The sequence below is a fragment of the Beta vulgaris genome, chromosome 4 (assembly GCF_026745355.1).
Source record: "Beta vulgaris subsp. vulgaris cultivar EL10 chromosome 4, EL10.2, whole genome shotgun sequence".
In the NCBI taxonomy this organism is placed as follows: Eukaryota; Viridiplantae; Streptophyta; class Magnoliopsida; order Caryophyllales; family Amaranthaceae; genus Beta; species Beta vulgaris.
The window spans coordinates 8378162-8401407 of NC_079205.1; the positions used below are offsets into that span (position 1 = coordinate 8378162).

Genomic DNA, 23246 nt, shown 5'->3' on the forward strand with positions numbered 1-23246 from the left:
GGATTAGTATGGTGTTATTGATTATTATGGTGGTGGTAATTGTTACATCAATCTGTCTCTGTAGTTGGTTAGGGTTTGCGTGGCAAGCGATTTCATGTTTGGGGTTTGTTTTATCCGATTTTAATAATAGGATGGTTCTTCCATATCTAACCTTGGTTAGATTTCATTCTCGCTTGGTAATGATTTCATTTATCATTGCCTTGACAAAATGAAATCTGAAGGCGGTCCCCCAATTTATCAATTGGGGTTACAGCGCGTCAACTTATTTGAGCTTCTCCTCACAGGAGAAGCCTGCATTACCTTTCCAAAAGGGTATTACATCACATAAGAATGTGACTCTTTCAACAAACTCGACCATCGAATTCCAGGTGACAGAAGGTCACTGGCATTGGTCTTGTTGCGAGTTCATAATCTCGCTGGTACCTAGTTACCCCGCTCGTGAAATCAGCTCTCTCCTCCTACTCCTTTTATCCGGATTCTGGCGATCGTCATCCACCAGAAGAAGCGTCATCCACCAGATCGAGCAGCTTTATTTTAGTTTATGTTATTTATGTTTTTGCAGTTGTTGTGTAAGAGCGAGTTCCGCTCAATTTAGTTTTTTATGTTCATTTGGTTGTTTTTAGCATTAGGATGTAATTTCGTTTTTCATTAATGCACAATTTCTTTGATGTCAAAAAAACAACTAAATATAATTTGTCCATCACACGGAATCTAAAGTAGTAAAAGTAGATTACACATGGTTATTAACTTAGGCTTTTTGGGCCTTGACTACAATAGGGGTTCTGACAACATGTTTAGCATCAGACCAAACCAAACTTCCAAATATGTAATCACTGGGAAGATGATTAATATCAGCTGTAAAAATAAGTTTGAACTTGATTTGTTCATCCTTTTTAGAGAACACCAAAGTCTTAGGCTCCACAACAATTGAAACCCCAGTGGGTGCTTCGATGCGTGGAATGTATGTGCCTGGCTGTCCAACATTTGTCAACTCTCGAGTAACAATTGCTTTGCCGGTAAAGTTAGGAATAGATATGGAGGGATAATTAAAATCCAAGATATTGAAGGAGCTTGGACATTTATAAGAATGTTGTTTACTGAACTTTTCCAAGATTGTATTGTTATGAGGGAATGTGCAAAGGAAATCAAGGTAATCATATTGATTGAGGTTATAAATCAATCCGGGATCCATTGCAAGGTTGGGTCTCACATGGCCCGACCCATATGCAAAAGGTGTGGCAGCACTCGCGTTATCACAGTCACGTATTGGCATCCCAGTGTTGTCTAGGGGAGTTGCTGCAATAATAGTAAGAACCGTAATAAATAGATGGTGACTAGTGAGGTTCTATACCCATATGCATCATGCATTTATTTTATCAAGTATATATTTAATGTATGAGTTTTACTAGACGTCTCATTGTTAGATGTCAAAATGACATATAATTGGTATTTGGAGGTACCAAATTAAGTATAATTGGTAACAAAGTTCAAATTGATACCAAAATTTACTTACATTTTGGTACCAAGTAAGTATAAATGGTACCAAAACTCAAAGTTGATACCGAAGTTTAGTTACACTTTGGTACCAAGTAAGTATAACTGGTACCAAAGCTCATGTTGATGCCAAAGTTTACTTACACTTTGGTACAATAAGAGTTATTTTGGTATTGGTACCAGCTTTAATGAAATTTGGTACTAGCTTCATGGATTAGTCATTTATCTTTTGCATGAAATGTCAATAATGCCCCTGTGAAATGCCATTTTCGCAACTCATGATGAGACACCAATAATTTATCGTAATATATGTACGTACCAGTTGTCATAATTGCGGATTTGATGGCTGCAGTTGTCCAATCAGGATGAATTTTTTTAATAAGAGCTGCAATACCTGCTACATGAGGAGCTGCCATGGATGTTCCGCTTATCATAAAGTATGGAGTTTTATATTTATTAGGAGGAAAGGCTGCAAGAATATCTACTCCAGGAGCTGTAATATCAGGCTATACAGTAGATAAATAGGAAAATTAGTACCTATATATATATACATATTGTTGTGCTTTAGTGAAATCCTCTTATGGTACGAACCACTAAAAATAAGCAAAAAGTTCATAAAATAAGCAAAAAAATAAAAAAAATGAACAAAAGCATAAAATAAGTAGATACATAAAATGAGCAAAAACATTGTCAAATGAGCATAAAAATGTTAAATAAATAAAAAAAAAAACTAAGCAAATCATAAAATGACCAAAAACATTGCTAAATGAGTAAAGTATTCGTAAAATAAGGAAAAATGAGATATGCTCACTGTTCTCATCATAAGGGTGGTTCTCATATGAACTTATATATATATATAAAGGTCACTATATGAGAAAGTGAATTGCAAAAAACTGATAAGGGGAAGAAAAAGAAGAATGAGGATCAAGATAGTGATGAAGAAAGTGATGCTTGGACGAACTCTGTCACGGAGCATCTTTCTGATGCTTTGGTTGTATGCAATGCATTGAACTTAACACGTTCACAGATCTTGGATTTCGGTTCTTCGTTTTGTTTTTGCCTTGCAAGGAGTTTTTCAGAATGTGAGATATGAGAAGCTCGGAAAGGTGTACCTTGCGTATAGTAGACCATTGAAGGTTAAAGGGCAAGGGAGATGTGAGTGTGAAGCTTGCAAGTACGGATATGTTTCAATTTAAGGATGTTAAGTTCATCCTTGATCTAAAGAAAAACTTGATATCTATTAGTCAACTTGACAACCTGCTACAAGGTAGAGTTCGAGACTGCTTCCTTGAAAGTTGTTATGGTTGCTATTGTAATAGCTCGAGGAGTAAGTAGTAGAGTGATGTTCATCAAAAGGAACATGACAAAGGTAGCAAAGGAAGGGAGACGGGAAACTTCACCAAGGATGGTGTCTCTCGGTCAGAATTTTGTATATAGTAAGCTTATGAAGAATAACTGTAGGGTTAAAGTTGGTGTCTCTTTTTGCTAGAGTAGATCATGGAATAAAAAAGGTGAAGTGAGACCGGTGCTTGAGAAATGGATCCTAAAGAAGGGTTGTTAGGATGGTAGTGTCACCGGAATGCTTATAGAACTATGAAGAGTCCTTTTAGTTGTGTTGTAATGATCGAGATTCGAGATCGAGTGAGGTCTCAGTCTGGGTTTTTTTATGAGGAGGAAGTAGATTTGTGTTGGTGATATATGAAACGTGATGATGACAAATCAGGATCGATGGCTATATTTATTCGAGAAGTAATTGTCATTTATACTGGTCTCCAAGTGGGATTTTATTGGTTATACGGATGTGGACATAAATCATGAATTATAGTGACGATTGTTGAATAATAACTCAACAGAGAGGAGTAACCTAGAGGAGCGGCAATACCTCAGTGCATCAGTTTTATCATATTCGAGGCAGAAATTTTGAGCGAGCGTAGAACGCTCACTCTAAATGAAGAAGGAGCGGGAGCTCCTTAATGAAATTCAATATTTTGCGATTTTACGTATTTCACTAGGACTATAATCATAACCTATAAAAATTGTTATTAGGCTGTCAAAGTCGAAAAATTTATTAATTAAGAGAGAAATTCATTTCGAGGGACTTCTAAGAGAGATTAGAGAGTCTAGAAAGATCGAATAGTCTCTATGTATCATCATCTCATATTCAAAGTCGTAGTGCAGTGTTTGTGGTTTTTTCCTTGTTTCAAGGGTTTTCACGGTAATGTTGAGTGTTATTTATCGTTCTATTTCTTTATTATTATTATTGTTTATTGATTTCTACAAATTATTCTTCGATTATTTGATTTGTTAGCGCCTACAATCCTTATTCCTAACGATATATTCTTTGTGTTAGGGTTTTTCTTCTATTCAAAATAAAAAAATTTGCACTATATATTTAATAAAAAGTTCTTGAATGAAATGAGTGTATAATAAATTATTGTCAGACAAGGATAATTTTTTCCCCTAAATAGATCACTATTACTTGTATAGAAGTGACCAATTTATGGTTAATAGTTACTCTTTTTTCAAAAGTAACCCATTTCAACTTGAAGAGTCACCTCTTTTAACTTAAAAGTAACTCATTTTAACTAAAAGCAACTAGTTATTAGGCCCGGGCTATGTCCGGGGTAAGAAAAATTTTCATTTATTAATATTATACTTTGATATGATAACACTAAATAAAACTTGATCTAGTGGTTAAAACTTTAGTACATGAACTTGAGGTCATGGGATCGAAACCTATCCTATGCAATTTCTAATTTTTTTATTTTCCATGGATTACATGAAGTAAAACTCTCTAGGGAGAGCGGCGCGTGGCACCATTCCTCGTTTACGCACGCCTTTTAATATATTAGTATAGATGCTTTGAATATAAATTTTAAATAATAGCAATTGGCCTGTAATTATGTAATAATAGACAATTTTAATATTTATATATGTTTGAGGAATGTTTGGCCACGATAATTCCACCTTCAACAGTTCCACTTTTCATAATCTCAATAACAAGTTATTCTACAATAGTTTCAACTATTGGAGACGTCTCAAAAATTATTCCGGTGCGACTTATTCTCGATTAAACAAGTAATTTCTCACACTCTCTCTCTCTCTTCCCATTTCACAGTGCCTGACCTAAAATGATTCCTTTTCCCAAAGTTACCATTGTTCCCTGTTCATCACCTATATTTTCTATAACCAGTCAATATTTTCTATAACCAGTCATGCACTCGATGCATGCAAAAGCATGTCGAAAATTCAATTAATTGTTAAATACATCTAATAAATCATGAATTTTTATGTTTTTAATCAGTTTATCCCACTAAATCAGGGATTTTTAAATTTTTTTCAAAAAGTTAGTTCAGAGAGAAGTAAGTAACTATGTTGTAAATTTTAAATGATATCTTTTTTGCTTTGTCTTTATTATCTTTTTATTTTTTTAATTAATTAAGTAGTTACATTTCTTTTTTATTTTTACTTTTTACTTTTTCTATTTTTTTTTTGATATTCCACCTCTATTGTGATATACTCCCTCCGTCCTCTATTAGTTTACCCCTATTCCTTTTAAGGATGTCCCTTATTAGTTTACCCCTTTCTTTTTTTTTTTGCTGTTTTTGGAATGGGCCCACAATCTCTCCCTCGCCCACACATCCAACTTTAATTATAAATAATCTTTTCTCTTTCTTTGTATTCCCTACAATACTATTCCTCCTAAAACTCTGTGCAAAAAAAGCGGCAAACTAATAGAAGACGGAGGGAGTGTAATAGAGACTCCCTACTCATCAGTCATCACATAGATTCTCTAAAATTCCTTGCTCGGCTGCTCATGAACTTCAACGGCTTAAAGTATAACCCCTTCTCTTTACTCTTCAACCAAAATCAACCACAACACTTAACTTAGCAACGACAACATCGACCTTCAATAATATATCAACTAAAATCGATCACCGTCAACCTCGCTCAAACCTAGAAAAAAAATGAGCGATCTCTAACATAAAAATGCAAGTCTCAATTTTTAACTGCACCAAAAATGAATTCGAGGGAAAAAAAAACTCTGTCCATCCACTGAGTAGACTACCCATTACTAATAAATACTTATTAAGAGTTGTGGTTATGGAATAATTTAATTCAACATGATTAATATTTTTTTTAATGTTCTATTAGTAGTAGATTGTCTACACTCTACCTGGTGGTTAGGTGTAGTAATTGATACTCCTTCCGTTTCAAAATATAAGGCATTCACTCTTTACGAAAATTTGCTTTGATCATAAATATCTCTCATAATATGATAAGTAAAATTATAAAAATTATACCGTCAGATTGGTCATGAAAATACTATAATAAGATCAATTTTTTAAATTTTTTATCCACATAAATTGAGAGTATTTAACGGCAAAAGTTCGAACATTGTGTGTGTCTTATATTTTGAAACCGAGGAAGTGATGAATTTAAGCTCTTATAAATTGATAATGAATTTAATTAAGCTTTTAATTAACATGAACCAATTACACTTAACCATGAGGGCCATCAGTGGTTGTCTTGGTGGTGGCTAGAAGCAGTTCTGATCTTAGCTGAAAATCGAGGACATACTATATCTACCTACTTGGTGGATTACCCACTCCTAACAGATTATTAAAAATAATTGTTAATATTGAGTTGGATATCCCCTTACATTAAATTATATCAGTAATGGCTCAATTACCCACTCATCAACCAAGTTTTATCCATATGAAAAATCAAAATTTGACTCAATCATATCAAAATAGTTGTCTTAAACGCATAGATTACTTCATTAGTTAGAAGTTAGAACCTTAATTTGAATTTGGAAAAATCAAAAAATTAAATTCATTCAAAATTCCAAATCATATTTCTAGGCAAGAAACAAACATAGAGTAGAAAAAGAACATAGCGTACTCCCTCTTTTTCTCTTTGGTTCTTTGTATCTAGTTTGTTAGGTGGGATAACCTGAATTCTTACATGTCAGATGTGGGAAAGAAAGAAGAAAGAGTATTTTTGAAAGAAGCCCCTATAATTGGGTTACTTAGAAATAACTCCTTATTAGGAATGAGGATTATAAAAAGCCCATGATTTGGAATTATTTTGATCAATTTTTTCTATATTTAAAACAAATTTTAAAATAAATTTAAATAGATATGGCATTAGCTTCTTTTATCATACATTAATAGAAATAAAAGTCAAGTTTTAAGTTATTATATTTTAAAAAAATTACTTTAAATTTAAAGTGAAAAGAAGAATGGGTATGTAATTAAGTAACTAACTTGGTCACTAAGTGAATTTCTTTGTAAGTTATGTGTGCCCAGGTCAAATAAGATAAAAGTTAAATAAGTAGACAAGATCGATGATGATGATGAAGGATTTGAACCTTTAAAATTCCAGGACTAAGTTTGCTTGGACCCCTTGATGAGAAACAACCCATGATCGGAGCAGGCTTTGTTCCCAATGAAGTATTTGCTGTAGTGAATGACGCAATAGGATTCCTGTCACATGCATTGTAATTATTATTATTATTACCCCAAATCGTAAGTTAGTTGATAGAGTATAGATCTATTCGTGGGGCCTCAACCATCAGCTTAAGCTATACTATATTATTAGTGAACAATAACATGCCTAGCACATTTACCCCTAGCATTGATGGCTAATTACTATATATACGATATAGCGAAATTAAAGTATATAGTTAACAGTTAATAATAGATCTTACCTTGTGGAGTTGATATAGCCAAAAAGAGTTTCGCTATCCTTGTAATTAATAATAACAGTTGGGAGAAGATGAAGTTCGTTATGTAAAATGCGTGATCCTAGCTTCTCGTCACCTGCTAAGATTAGACCGGCAGCACCAAGTTTTCTAGCATGCGCGCTATCAATAGTATCCTTTGCGGACTCTGGAATGGATAATGTATAACGACACACTAAAATCTTTCCTTTGACCTTGGCGGGATCCAGAGCTGAACTTCCACACCATAAACTAGATCCACAATACGTATCAGATAAACAAAATCACATGTTTGATATGAAACAAATTCTAAACTACAAGTATAATGGAACAAATAACTAATATTTATGAATTTCGGAATCTAATTTTTCATAATGGCTTGTAGCTGGCTTATATTATATTATCGACATGATAATTAATTGTATAAGATAGGATATAAAGCAAAAAGAAGGGAATTAGCTAACTTACGCATCAGTTATATTAGCGTTAGGAAGATGAGCTTCTGCACCATTGATTAATGGGTAGAATTTATCATCGATCGGGCCTAAAGGTTCAACAAATCGATTACCCCACAATAGTTAAATCAAAGATATTAGAGTAGTTAGGAGTACAATTCTATATATATATATATATGAATTTCAGCACATTTGACCACAATAGTAGGGTTCGTTGATGTATGAAAGCTAGGTTGTATAATGTAGGGTAGGGATTAATTTAATTTATTGTAAAAAGTTGATGTGATAGAAATTATTGGTATACTATTAAACTGGAGGGATGGTTAATTAGGTCATTTAAAGTGTAGAAAGAAAAAACGAGAAAGTGGAGATTGCCAACTAGAGGAGAAATAAATAGTAATGAAATATGTGTGATCACTACAATAATAGAAGTATGGATTCTTGGACGAAAGGAGTATCTAAAAAGTATAATTTAAGATGAATTTAAAAATATTGTATATAATTATATTATTCTTATACGACAATGGTGAAAGTTAATTGTCAAATTTTAAAGAGTTCAACCTTGAAAAATGAAGCTCTTGCATCAATTTCATAATAGAAGAAGTATATATATGTGGTTGTCACAAACATAAACATGTACCTTGATCTTTAGATGATTTCCCAAAATGATGTAGGAAGAAATCTCTCTATCTACAGTTGATGCAGCAACAGTTAACACCCATGGGGCTGTGTTTTCAACTGTTTGTGGCGAGGGTCCAGTATTTGATGCAGAAGCGACTACGAGAATATCATTCTTCATAGCATGAAAAGTACTAATTGCAACAGCATCCTTTGTATATTCCACAAATTCAGTTGGTCCCATGGAAAAATTAATGATATCCACGCCATCATCCATAGCAGCTTCAAAAGCAGCCAACATATCCATTTCACTAGTGATAGCTTCTTCATGAGGGACTGGAGATTTCCATGTTATTTTATAGGCTGCCACACGTGATTTTGGTGCTGTTCCTTTTGCAGTCCCATTTGCTAGTCCATGATAGCTAACTCCAGGGACAAAATTACCTCCAGCTGTTGATAGTGTATGGGTGCCATGACCATTAACATCATCTCTAGGGCTCAACGTATCATTAAAGGTCATGTTTATTGACTTAGCTTGTATCATAACACCTTTGTAAAAGTATCTCCCTCCTATCAACTTCCTGAAATACGTATACGACAAGTATATTAATACATCTCAATATTAATTGCACAACTTAATTTACCCAAGCGTAGTATCTCTTGTGAGTATCTCTTGTGAGTCAAGATTGTGAGGTACAAAATCTTACCACTATACCAAAACTAAGATTTGATTGGTTTCTCGTTGTTTAACACAACTTCGAATTGTAATTATATATTAATTTTTCAAACTAATAAGCTAAATTGAAACCACTAACTTATTGCATTTGAATGCTGGATCATGCTCATTTGCACACGCTCCTTTAAACTTTGTGGGAATAGGGCCAAAGCTTTTGTCAGAAAAGCTCTCACTTTCCGGCCAAACACCTGTCCAAAATATATGTTAATAGTTGTTAGGAGGAAATTGTTATTAGCAGGTAGTAAAAAACCCGTAAATGACTGATTATTTGAGTATATACATTTCATTTTATTTTTTTACAAAAATAATTAGTAATCAAAGATTCTGAATATTTTTTTTTTTGGTAAGTAAGCTAGTATATTAATCACCAAAACAGAAACTCATACATCCTAGAATCAGCTATCTAGGAAATTACACTGTAAGCTAAGCTTACACATACCACCCATACTAATTACAAACTTGTTATCCACCCTTATCAACTGTACTACATTTCTTAGGGAGACAAAACTTGACTCTGTGTTTTACTATATATTGTATACTTTTTACAATATATGGTATACTACGTACCTTGTACTGCCAAAACGCCATGTTTCTAAACATCCAAATATGATATGCCACTGCTTGCACAGAAGCTATTAAGACTCCTCTCCTGACCTTTATTTGATCCTTTGAAAGATCTTCGTATCCACATGATCCACTAGGCTAATGATCTCTGTCTGTAAGTGACTCCTAACCACTCCATAATCTGCCCCATTACAGACTTGCTATACTCACATCAAAAAATAAATGAAGATGAGTTTCTTCTTGCCTCTCACAGATGCAACAAGTATTCTGCTGTATAATACTCAATCTGAACAATTTCTCCCTTGTCTGCAGACGCCCTTGAATACCTAACCAAGTGATTATTCTGTGTTTAGGGAGAGCCATCCTGTGCCAAACACCATGTCCCAGTTCACAGCTTCCCCCTGATGAGTGATAGTGTGGAACACTGTTGCTATAGAATATTTGTTATCTACCTGCCATTTCTGCATATTCACACCACTTAAAGCATCTTTTACTTTGCACAATTGCTTTACTGTCGAGCTTGCATTTGGAGGAGCACTGAAACTCCACCAACATTGCTCCTTAATATAAATGGAATGAATCCATTTAACCCATAAGTCTTCTTTCTTTTTGCCAATATGCCACACAAGCTTCCCCACTGCAGCTAGGTTCCACTTTGTAACATTCCTCAACCCCAATCCTCCCATTTTCTTAGGTGAGCACACCTGATCCCAGTTAATGTAGCCACTCTTGACTCCCACAGCCTTACCACTCCAGAGAAAATGCCTACAGATATCATTTACCCCTCTTATAATAGAGTTGGGTATGATAAAAATCTACCCCCAATAGCTATGTATGCTCATTAGAACTGAGTTGATGAGCTGTGCTCTCCCCGCAAAAGATAAGTTCCTAGTGCTCCACAAACGAATTCTACTTACCATCTTTTCCACCAGACCTTCACAATCAACTGCAGAGAGTTTTTTATTGCTAATTGGTACCCCTAGGTACCTAAAAGGCAATTGCTCCTTAGAAAAGCCAGAACTGCTGAATTCTATTTGCTTCATCTTCATTAATGCCACTGCAGTAAAGAGCTGATTTGGCATTATTGGCCTGTAGCCCTGATGTTTCAGAGAAGAGTTTCAGACCTTGTAACAATAGGTAAGCTGAGTGAGCTTCCCCTTTGCAGAACATGAGTAAGTCATCTGCAAAGCAAAGATTATTTAAATTCAATGAAGCACACCCCTTCATGAATTTAAAACCTTGCATTCCCCCTATATATTGTAAAATTCTGGTTAGATAATCCATACAAATCACAAACAGCAATGGGGACATTGGGTCCCCTTGCCTTAATCCCTTTTTTGCAGAAAAGAACCCTTCAGTACTCCCTTTAATCAGCAATGTAAACTTGGGTGTTCTAATATAGCTCATAATGCATCTGATGAAATGAGGGGGAAAATGAAGAGCCTGAATTAACTCTTCTATGAATTTCCATTCTACTGAGTCATAGGCCTTCCTGAGGTCTATCTTCATCATAATCCCTCTCTCTTGATTCTGCCTTTTATTGAATCTCTTAACAAGGTCCTGACATAACAGGATATTGCTCATAATACTTCTCCCTTTTATAAATGCACCTTGATTGGGTGAAATCAACTCTGGCAAGATGGAGCTAAGCCTGGAACAAATCAATTTTGGGATGGCTTTGTAAATCACTGAGCAGCAGGCAATGAGCTTGTAGTCCCCAACTCCAGCAGGACATTTGATTTTAGGAATTAAAGTGATGGCTGTCACATTTAATTCCTGTAACATTCTCCCAGTCCTGAAGAAATCTTGTATAGCTGTTATTACCTCCTGGCCTATAATATCCCAGCTTTTCTTGAAGAAGAAATTGGAGTAACCATCAATTCCTGGAGCCTTCTCATTAGTGATGGAAAAAATGGCCTGCTTTATCTCTCTGACATCAAAGGTCAAATCTAACCATTGTTGTTGTTCTGTGCTTAACACTTTCCCTTGTTGGACAATTCTATTATCCACCTTCCTTGTATCATCACTACTTCCCAGCAGGTCCTTATAAAAATCAAGAAAAGCACCTATTACTCCCTGTGAAGATTCCACCCACTCTCCCCTTGCATTTTTTATGGCATTAATTCTATTCTATATTCTTCTCTGTTTAATGCTCTGGTGGAACATTCTTGTGTTATCATCTCCTTCTTCTATCCAAGTTATCTTGGCTTTTTGGGATAAAAAACTCAGATAATTGGAATGAACTATATTGTAGGCACTCCTAACTTCACATTCCTTTTGCCTCAAAAGAATATTTGTTGGGTCTTGATGCAATTGAGCTTGAGCTTCCATCATTTGTTGTTGTGATCTACTATGGTGGACTGAAATATCACCATACTCAGTCTTGTTGAGCCCCTTCAAAGCTCCCTTCAAATTTTTCAGCTTCATGACAACGTGGAACATCTTTGTGCCTTGGATCTGTATTTGCCATCCTTCTTGAACTATAGGCAGAAACCTTGGTGAATTACACCACATGTTGAAGAACCTAAATGGCTTCTTTTTGTGAGTAGCTGACACCACTTTCAATATCACAGGGCAGTGGTCATACTCACCCTCTGGAAAAGTATAAGCTTCAATCATTTCCCATTTATTTTCCCATTCTACATTGCCAAGGGCCCTATCTAACTTGCAAAATACTCTGGCTTCTCCCTCCTGTTTATTTGTCCAGGTGAAAAAGTTACCATTCACCTTAATATCCCTAAGGCTACACTGCTCCATGCAGCTTCTCATATCTCTTACTTCTCTACTTCTCACAGGGAGACCAACTCTTTCATCCAATCCCATAAAGTATTAAAATCACCCAAGCACCCCTTACTTGTTTGCTTAATTCCTTTAAGTCATGCCACATGATCTCTCTTCCCTTCTTCTCATTAACACCATATACAATGGTACAATGAAACTTTTTCTTCCCATTTACAACTTCCACCTCCAGGTGGATTAATTGACTTGAGCTATAAAGGATATTCACATTATAAGCAGAAGGATACCAACCCACTAATATTCTACCAGTTCCAGCCACCATACAATTTGAGGTCACACACCACCCAGGACATAACCTAAGATAAACACCACCCAGAGCATGTGGTTTTATCTTAGTCTCAAGGAGACCAAACAGCCTAATTTTATGAGATAGATAAAGTTTTTTACCTCAATTTATTTTTTTGGCTGATTGAGTTCCCTCACATTCCAACTCATCAAGCTATCCATTAGTTGTAGGAGGCTCCCCCTCCTCATTGATTTCCTCTAATTGTTCAAAAACCAGCCCACCCTTGTCCCTTGCTTCCTCCTGACCCTGCACAGACTCCATTTCTTTTGAAATAGCTAACACTGAAAAAGAATTCCTGATCTGGACAGGATTTCCACCTACTTCCTTGTTTGTTGTTGCAAGCTGCTCATTACTCTTGTTCTTTATGGGGATCATTCTGAACTCTCCATTTTCCGAGTCTTTGGCACCTTCTTTTGCATCCATTGAGTCTTGTGTTTCCTACCACACTCCTTAGCAACATGACCAATCCCTGAACAATTGTCACATCTTGTAGGCTTCCACTCATACTGAACACTCTGGACTACACTCATCCCTTTTTCATTTTCAAACTTAATCTCCACAGGGAAAGATTGATTTATTTGCACCTCAATCATCACTCTAGCATAATTCAATCTATCCTTCTTTAAGGTGGCTTGATCCAGTTTAACAAACTTGCCTATCCCTGCAGTTAACTTGGCCAGACACTTCTCCCCCCAGTATTTCAAATCCAGATTATGTAACTGAATCCAAATAGGGACGGTCTTGACCTCCTCCTTCGTCAAATCCATATCCGATGTCCAAGCTTTCATTACTACAGGTTTTTTGTCAAAAAATTGGAATCCTCCCGCCAAGATTTCATCGCGTTGTTCTATGGTATTCAATCTCACAATGAACAATCCCTTCCCATAAGCAGCAACCTTATCAATCCCCTTCTTTCCCCAAATTCGCCTTATGAACCCCTCCATTACAGGAAAAGGAGGATTGGAACCTATTACATAACACACTATTGCATTCTCCCAGTATAACACTTCATCTTTAATATCCTCAAATTCAATTTTAATTGCAGGAATTGAAGAATTAACAACATTTCCATTGGTTCCATCAACTGAATCAATTTTTTCAAAATCAAGAAGTAAATTCCGAGATTGAGGTATACTTACATTCTCCAATCGATTCTGAGTCTCCTTCATAATTGTCAACCATTCCGACAATTGATGTTTATCCTTCTGTTGTCTCTGTAATTCCTCAATCGAACGCCGGGGTGACAAAACCTCATTTCTTGGAGTCTCCATTTCCAGAACTTGAACTCCATGAATTTCTGCAATTGGACGTTCTTTCCTACCAACAGTGGATCCTGATGGTTCAGTAGGCTTCTCTCCTCCTTTGTTTTATGGTGTACTTTGTTTCGCCTTTGCTTTCGAGCTTCTTGCCATGGCGACGATGAAGGTAAAACTGGTCTTACCCCTCACCGAGAGAAAAACGAAAGCCCGCGAAAAACTCCAGGTTGTTCTGAATCTTTTTTAATTGTAAAGTGAAATATATTTCTTCATTATTAAGTTGTTGTTATGAAGTTGATAGAATCCACCTATTTAACAAATTGTTAAGTACCGAACAAGTTTGACATTTTTTTTTTACTTTTGTTGATTCACCTAACAAGTGTACATCGAAGTAAGTAGTGATTCTTGCACATCCGAAATACTATTTTCACATCTAAAACCTATATTTGCACATCTAAATACAATGTCTGCACATCCATAAATTATGTTCCCATATCCAAGATGCATATTTGCACATGCAAAACCTATATTTCACATTTAGATTGCAGATTTGCACATACAAGAAGTATGCTTACACATCCAAAACGTATGTTTGCATAAGTAAAGACTATTTCTACATGGAAACAACATATTGCACATCCAAGACTATATTTGCACGTCTAAAATCATGCTTGACATCCATAATGTGTGTTTACACATCCAATGATTAGGTTTGCACATCTAAAGAATATGTGTACTCATTTAAAATTAAACTTGCACATCCAAAACTTACTACTTGCACATTCAAAGTGTGTGTTTGCACATCCGAAAATTTTAGTTGCCAAAAGAAGGCAAAACAAAACATTACAATGTTGTTTGGTACCAAACAGTGTGTATTTATCCTTTTTCAAACCAATATATGGACGTACCCAGCTGACATATCCTTATACGAGTCCCCAAGTGATTTCCTATCATTGTTACCCAGAAACAATATGCCCAAATAATATTCATTTTAGTAACTTATTTATTTCTATTAAATTGTTCTATATTCTCCATTAGTAGTACTCTCAAATATAGAAGGAAAAATTGACCTTCCCGATCCAAACTGTGGTTGGTGTTCAATTTTAAAGGTACCAACTTTTAATTATCTTAAAGTGGTCTCAATTTTTTGGGAGTATGCTCTCAAAACGGTTCTTTAGCTTAGTTAAATTGCTAAAAAGGTTATTTGAACACAGAATATTCATTTGATAACCAATTTCGCAAGTTAACTTATTTGAAATATCGTTTTGGGAAGAAACTCGCACAAAGTTGGGACCGCTTTGATATAAACAATAGATCTTTCAAAATGAACGAATTATTGTTGAATTTTTTCAATATGAAAAGATGGGTAAGAAAAAGCCAAAAAAAACTTGTCAGTTCCAATAGGGCAAAGCAAAAAAAAACTTGCCAGTATCCAAATTTGCTATGATCATGCCATCTCCGTAGTTTGCTTTCTCCCATATCGAATCTTTGGATTCTGGTGCCTCTTTCGGCGGATAATGTAATCCCAAGAAATCCAGTGATTGAGTTGTTGCCATCTTAAGATTTCTATTTTCGAAAATCGATGCAACATTAGGTTGTTCTGCAAGAAAATCACCAAGTAAAATTATACATATCCTCACAAATCTATTATTTTATTTATTAGAAAAGATAATTAGTCCGAATACCAACCCCTACTAGGCTACTAGCATGTAGAGCACACTAACACAGAGGTTGGGTACAAGGTTAAACAGTCGAAAGATAACAAGTCTAAAGGCCCATTGCCACCACAAGTGAATACCCTAATATATTGTTGGGATGAGGATTCGAACCCTGGGAAAATGTCCTAAAATTCGAGGTGTTACTCCACTGAGTTACCACCTCTTCCTCATACCCTCATAAATCTATAATTATACGAAAATTTAATGCCACGCATTACTAGTATTACTAGTATTACTATGTATTATTATTTTATTACTATTATATATAACATTTAGTAATAATAATGATAATAATAATGATAATGATAATAATAATAATAATAATAATAATAATAATAATAATAATAATAATAATAATAATAATAATAATAATGATAATATATAATAATAATAATAATAATAATAATAATAATAATAATAATAATAATAATAATAATAATAATAATAATAATAATAATAATAATAATAATATTCAAGTCATGTACATTGATTTTTTTCAAAATTTCTCAAATTTTATTGTTTATTTGAGTTTCTTTCCTCTAATTGCTTCTATAATACCTCTCATGATTGGTTTAAAATGAATTTAGCATGCTACTTATAATACCAAGATGCATCATTCTTTACTAATCTCATTTTCTAAGTTACTCTAAAGTTAACTGCGCTTGGGTAGGAGTAGTCTTAGGATGGATTACAACCGAGGATGTTTATCATGATGCACAAAAGTGATGACAAAATGTGCCGTAAGAACTTGTCTTTGTTTGTAGGACACTTGTTGGCCCAAGATACGCATTGGTTAATGATAAACTCGACTCCAAGGTTAGTTGCCTAGTCGAGGAGGATGCTGGAGCTATATAATTGGTTGTGGTCGAATATGTTATTAGTGATCAGGTTGGGGCTAACCACATGTTGTTGGGCCGAACATGTGAAGTCCTAAGTGAAACGAGGTCGTTACTTGCCTGAAGTGGGGTATTTAATATCCCTCATGATTATTGTTTCAAAAGACATTTAGCAGACCACTTATACTAATAAAATATATATTTCTTTTAGAGAGTGCATTTCCTAAATTACTCCAAAGTCAAGCCTGCTTGGCTGGGAGTAGTCTTCAGATGGGTGACCTTTTATGAAATTTATCAGGGTGTACTTAAGGAAAAGTTATAGATTAAAAGAACTTGTGTTGGTATCGGAGGATAATTGTTGGTCTTAGATTTGCATTAGTGAAGATAAAATCAAGCCCATTTAGGGTCAGAGTGTTACAAGACTTACAACTTCTCAATTATCTACTGAATTCAGTTCACAGACGTTGATGTTTTTTCCCAGTTTATGGAGTATATTGAAAATCATATGTTGAGTGCATCTGGTTTGTAATTGTTGGAATTGATGGACATATAGGTTTTGGAGAAGAGTTGAAGGGATAATTTCTTGAATTAAAGGAATGTTGAAATACGTGATTTTAGGCGTGTTTTTTTAAGAAAAAGGGAAGAAGAAAAAGCCATATTGTCTCAGGCAAATGTTCTCTATTGTAATGCAAAACAGAAGGGTTAAGCATGACACTTGTTGTTTACTCTTTTTTCCAATTTCAGGAAAGGAATAGAGAGAGCTTATGCCAGACAATTGTTCTCTACCACTAAGCATAAACAAGGATTCTATCTATAGTTCTATAAACTTTGTAGAGCGCTTAGCAGAAAAATGGTATGCTCCGAATATGTTTTATAAAACCTATTCTCTTTGCCCTTTATTATAATAGTGTTTGAAAAAGGTTTAAAGAGTATTGTTTCTTAATAACATATTGAATTCACTTTCCCATTCTTAAGTATTAGGTAAACCTTCACTTAATTTTACAAACATTAAAAAAAATTATACATCATCTATATAAAAGAGGAACATTACAGGAGCATGAATAATACCAAATAGGATTGTCATGTTTTTTTTTTAAATAGAGTTCTATAGTATATCCTCCGTCCCCAAAAGGATTTGCCATATCTTCTTTTCATGTGTGCCAATGTAAAATATGTATCATTAATATCTTTAGTTATATATTAGTAAAGATTGTCAAATTTTGATTTTCGTAATTTAGTAACTCAGATGAATCAAACAATGCCTTATAAGACTATAATTTTTATATATCGGAAAGAATTTAGATTTGCAAAGATGGGACGAATGAATTTAGGAAAAAAGAACGGTAGAAAAAAAATGTCAAGATAAAAAATCGATATTCTTCACAAAACAGACTCACCAAGATTCGAATTATATACCGGTTGATGAAAAACCCGTTATCTTACCAACTACTCAACTTTATTTTTAACTAGTATATTCGTAGTACTAGGTTAAGTACTAAATTTCGGGGGCCCTCTAGTACCAGGGCCTTATGCGGTCGCCCATCCTACACCTTCCAAGAACCTCCTTTGAGGTTAACAAGCACATATTGTCGCACAACATTGGTTTAACTTTAGTTCTCCATTTAGTTTCTCTAGCTACTATTTTGCCTATCTCTTAGTTATTTTGTTTCAGCTGATGTCAAAATAAAAAACAATTTTGCATCTTCAATTTCTTATCGACACTTTGTGATGAACCACACCACTAAAACATAAAATTGAGGTAAGTAATCTCATATTTTTGGCTGAACAAATTTATCCATTATGTTACAAAACCAATCATTCTTGAATAATTGAAGATTAAAGCGAAAATAATTATTGAAGAAATAGAAGTTGAGTGTGAAAGCTAATTAAAATAAAAACCTAGGGTGTGTGGTTGGATAGAAAATATTTCCAACATCTAGCGAAAAACTCAATCATTTTAATTTTCCTTTAATTTGTTTGGTTGCTGACTTTCCTTTGAACTCATTATCCTGTGTTTATGTTGTGTTATTGTTTAATAGAGTGGGGAAAGTGTGGCTTCCCTTGCCTCCCTAGGGAAAGTAATTTTCTACCCTTGGACAATGAAGTTTAACCCATAATTTCCCTTGCTTGATCCCACCAAAGCAAATAGAGGGAAATAATTTTCCTGAAAAAGACTTTCCTCACAGCCGAACACACCCCTAATGAGAATTGAGGAATAATTGACCAAGTGGGGAGCACTGAAGTAACATAAAAATAATAATTTGGGTACCCTAGTAGTCTATAAATATAAAAATGGGGCCTATTGCCTAACCCTTATCGTGCCTCTTTTGGATCAAGTAACTCGGTTAGGGTATTTTCGGACACCTCTATTAAGCATGGTAAATAATTTCTCTTGAACTTTATTAGGAATGTTACGGATAATAAAGTAATATAGTTTCCTAATACTAATTATATACTTATTGAAAGTATTCCTAAGATAATAATATATTGCTAAAGTTATTATCATCATTTTACTATCTGTAATCTATATAATACTATAAAGCAATAAGGATTTGTTTATGTGTCAAGAGCAAATTGAATTGCTGATGTGTCAATCCTTTATAATATCTTTTACAATTTTTTGCCACGCACGTGTATTTGTCTTTAAATATTTATGTTATACATTACTTTTTTTTAGGCATATAGTTGGAAAGCTATTTAAGAAAGTTCTCTGTTATGGAATGTAAATCAACTAAATTTTAGGAATCGATTGCTATTAATTAGTAATTAATTATGCATCATAAAACTGCCAAAAAAAATATATCTCCTAAATCCGATATTTTAGGCACTAATTAAATAAATCATATCCCCTAAATACGGTATTTTAGAAACTAAATAAAAAATCATATCCCCTAAATTCGGTATTTGAGTTACTAATCATATATTTTGGCACTAATTAAGAAATAAATTTATTGCAAGAAGCTGATATTTTAGGTACTACTTAAGGTATTACAACTATTTAAATGAACATGTTGTACTCTGTTCTTAAACCCAAAAACAAAAGTCTTAACATATTATAATATTAAACTTAAAGTTTACCAAGGGACGTATTAATCATACAATAAGTTGTATTATAGGTTTTTTTTAAAAGTTCAAATTATAAGATCATTGACCACATATCCACACCATCAAAATTATAAGTTCGTTGCAAACTATAAGATTGTGGGCCGTCATATTACAAAGACTACGATGTATCCCATAAAACGATGATAATTATTAGTGAGTTACAATGTGATTAGCAATACAAAACACGATCCATGATAAAATCAATAAAAATTGATATTAGCACATCATGTATAACACAAAAAATAAACATCTTATGTATTAACACTTATCTTGCATAAAATTAAAGAATAAACATCTTATGTACTAACACTTAGCTTGCACAAAAGAATAAACATCTTATGTACTAATACTTGCACAAAAGTCTAAACATCTTATGTACTAACACCTAATATTAAACTATCAACTAAAAAATGGATTAGCCAATATATAAATAGATAAGGAAAGATAACAAAGTCTCAACAAAAATTAACTTTTACTTGGCTCATGACGTTTGGAAAACTTAAAGGAGGGTAACCTAATTGTAACAACAAACATGAGATGTCTTAAAGTTTAGTATAATAACAAGGGGACCCCTTTCATTGTACAAAATATCACATCGTAATATTTAAAATTCGCTAGGAATATGCTAAATATCTTAACTGGTAAATGTATGGCATCTCTATGTAAGGTTAAAGATTAAAATTACATATAGAACTTATGTGAAATTTATTGTCCATAATTTTAGTGTAGTTGTATCTTTGTGAAGTTTATAAGTCATATAGTATATTTGTTCGGTTTATTTACAACAACCATATCACAAGTAAAAAAAAAATAATATTACCATACATATGAAATTTAAGAGCTTATAATTTCTAGGTGTTCATCTCAAAGATATTTCCACATATAAATTGATTTTTATTTCTATATATTACCGTCCATTTGGTACAAGTATTATTGACCTGGGTCAGTGAGCTAATCACAAACTCACAATACAAATGAAAAAAAGGGTGAATTGTGCATGTAACAAATAATTGACAATACAATTTATTCTATATTTTACTTTCCAAAATAAATAAAAAAATGCTGGGTCAAATAGTATGAAACTTACAAGCTTTAAATTCTAAGAGAGGTGCACATAATCTTACTTCTATCTAGAAGCCGAATATATAATCTTACTTCTATCTAGAAGCCGAATATATAATCTTAACAAAATCAATTCCAAACCCTTACTTATCAGTCTTCACTGCCATAAAAATTCTGTCTTTTTCCATCTCAATTTGAACATCTAGAAAGTGAATCATCATCTTCATATAAAAAACTTATGTAGATAACATCTGAATCTCAAACATCCAACGTCAATGGATAAAAACACAATCAAATTCATTTTTTCTCCATTTTCGAAAATATCAAGTGTGTTTGATAAGTCTGTGGTCAAACTTTTTGGAGGACTTTTTTCGAATAAATCTGGTATTGAATGGGAACTTTTTTCTTTAATAACATAAGATTCAATTGATCGAATGTAGCAATTTTTCGAATAAATCTCCATTTTATTTAAATATGATATTGGTCAAATTCAGGAGAAAGGTTCAATTAAATAAATATAACAATTCTAGCTATGTTTTAAATCTCCATTTTTGGTTTGTAATTTGCATGGGTTTAGTTAGTCATACCAAGAGTTACCAGTATTTGTGATAAAGATCACAAGATCTCAAGACAACAAAAGAGTGGCCGGGGGTGAGAGAGACTGTGGAAAGTAGGGACGGCTGAAAGTGGGAAAAGAAGTGGTTGCATGATTGAATCCCAATAATAGAGCGAATTGTGATTTTATTTGATCCTCAATGTGAAGCAATGGGTAGAACATAGACTTTTTCAGTCAACGTCGCACGATAATATTAACTACATCAGTCATTGAACGCACGTGTTATAAGTCAGTTTTAAAATATTCCTAATATGATTATAAAAAGTTTAAATCACGATCTAATATTCATCCTATGATTTTGAGAGAAATTAAACATCATAAAATCATAAAATTTATAAATAAAAAAATCTGTGCATTTTGCACGGGTCAAAACCTAGTATTCCTAATAAAACTTTAATGTTAACCAAGAAATGAGAACAAAACGCGAGCGAGCGTGGTGAACTAATTAAGAAAGCTAAATTTGAACAAAAACATTAATATTAATCTGTATCATATGTCTTACCTGCAAGTTCATTGGCCTCCTCTTCATTTAAAGTTGCAGCGAAGCCATTAAAAATCTTGTTATAAGAATATATCATCCTTTCGGAAGGATTAGAATCACTGTTACATAGATTCATGAATATAAATATAAATGTACTCATTAAGAAAAAGAGAAATTAAAGAAGTAATAAAAACATATAAAAGAAGTAATAAAAAAATATATTTAAGAAGTTCTATCTCATACCTCCTTAATACTGAGGAAATCAATTCATGGTGCGAGTTTGTAATAATTTCAGAACTAGATGATAAACGAGGTTCCGCATGGTGAGATCCTAAGTAGATAATGTAGTGCTACATATGAAAAATATCAACAAAATTACAATCAACATTTTCAATATATACTAGCCTTATTATATGGATTTCATTTTTTTTAGGGGGATATGGATTTCATAGTCGTAATTTACTCCCTCCGTTTTCTAAAGATCTTCCTGTTCCTACAGATACCAAGGAGGATCCTGTTGTGTGGGATGTGGGGTGGGTAAAGTAGGAGAGAGAGGGGTTGAAATAAATAAACAAATAAAAAGGGGTTAAAGTAGGAGACAGAAAGGGAGTAAAATTGAATAATAATGTAATGGTTGACCATATGATAGGGACATGAGAGGGTAAAAAGGGGAAAACAAATTCCAAATAAGGAATAAAGTAAAAGAGCGAAGATCTTTTGAAAACGCACTTAAACGAAAAGAGAGAAGATCTTTAGGAAACGGAGGGAGTAAATTAGTAATGTGACAAGTTGACAACTAATTTAAGTAGAATAATTTTGTTTCTAAATGATTTATGATTAATAAAATCATGTTTATCATTAAGAAACCAAGATGGCCAGATTGAGAACTTACCTTAGGGTAAGCAAAGATAGGTACTTGCTGCAATGAAGAAAGAAGAACTAGTGATAAAAAATAATTTAAAAGCTTTAGAATTTTCATTATTAAAATTATGTATATTTGATTTTGTTATCGTCTACCTTAAACTCTTTCCTCTCTTTTATTTTCTTTTTTACTCGAGCTAAAATGAGAAAGCTTGATAATTGTATGAAGTTTTCTTGATTCAAATCAGAAAGAAGATATAGTTCTATAATTAGTTCTCTATAAAAAGAAAGCTTCCAAATTTAGAGAAGGAATAGTTCTCCATTCTTTGAATATTTAGATCCAAAGATTAATTACAAGTGTATCGCTCTTACACTACGAAGAGCTTTTCAAATACTTTTTTCAAATTTTTTATCCGAATTATTCTCCTTGTTGATTATATATATTTCTTTTCCTATTTTGGTGCAAATAGATTTATTGTACGTGAAACATTGGATTGTTTTTAGAAGGTTATGTGATTAGTGGTTTGTCCTTAAAAATTGACATACTTTTCACAAATTATTGGGTGTAACTATTATAGCATATAACAATCAAAAAATCAATTTTTTTTTGTAAAAGAAACTTATTTGAATAGTT

At 33.4% G+C, this 23246-nt stretch overlaps 2 protein-coding genes across 2 annotated transcripts; both read right to left on the reverse strand.

Moving 5' to 3' along the window:
• Window positions 1-748: 748 nt before the first annotated feature.
• Window positions 749-8812, reverse strand: LOC104907258 (subtilisin-like protease SBT5.3). Its single transcript, XM_048641917.1, has 3 exons — window positions 8315-8812; window positions 1814-2000; window positions 749-1296 (listed from the first exon to the last, which is right to left on the reverse strand). The coding sequence occupies exons 1-3, from the start codon at window positions 8810-8812 to the stop codon at window positions 749-751; spliced, it is 1233 nt and encodes a 410-aa protein (XP_048497874.1).
• Window positions 8813-9930: 1118 nt separating this feature from the next.
• Window positions 9931-12415, reverse strand: LOC130591045 (uncharacterized). Its single transcript, XM_057393937.1, has 4 exons — window positions 11858-12415; window positions 10879-11635; window positions 10614-10773; window positions 9931-10357 (listed from the first exon to the last, which is right to left on the reverse strand). The coding sequence occupies exons 1-4, from the start codon at window positions 12413-12415 to the stop codon at window positions 9931-9933; spliced, it is 1902 nt and encodes a 633-aa protein (XP_057249920.1).
• Window positions 12416-23246: the final 10831 nt, after the last annotated feature.

What these genes read in the sequence shown, in the direction of transcription:
- LOC130591045 (XM_057393937.1), bottom strand. Translation starts at nt 12,415, where the DNA reads ATGGGATTGGATGAAAGAGTTGGTCTCCCTGTGAGAAGTAGAGAAGTA. An exon ending in CCCATTGCTGTTTGTGATTT is followed by an intron (nt 10,774 to 10,878) that starts GTATGGATTATC and finishes TTTGCTTTGCAG; the next exon opens with ATGACTTACTCATGTTCTGC. An exon ending in GAAGCAAATAGAATTCAGCA is followed by an intron (nt 10,358 to 10,613) that starts GTTCTGGCTTTT and finishes TGATATCTGTAG; the next exon opens with GCATTTTCTCTGGAGTGGTA.
- LOC104907258 (XM_048641917.1), bottom strand. Translation starts at nt 8,812, where the DNA reads ATGACCTTTAATGATACGTTGAGCCCTAGAGATGATGTTAATGGTCAT. An exon ending in GAAATCATCTAAAGATCAAG is followed by an intron (nt 2,001 to 8,314) that starts GTACATGTTTAT and finishes TCTACTGTATAG; the next exon opens with CCTGATATTACAGCTCCTGG. An exon ending in ATCCGCAATTATGACAACTG is followed by an intron (nt 1,297 to 1,813) that starts GTACGTACATAT and finishes CTATTATTGCAG; the next exon opens with CAACTCCCCTAGACAACACT.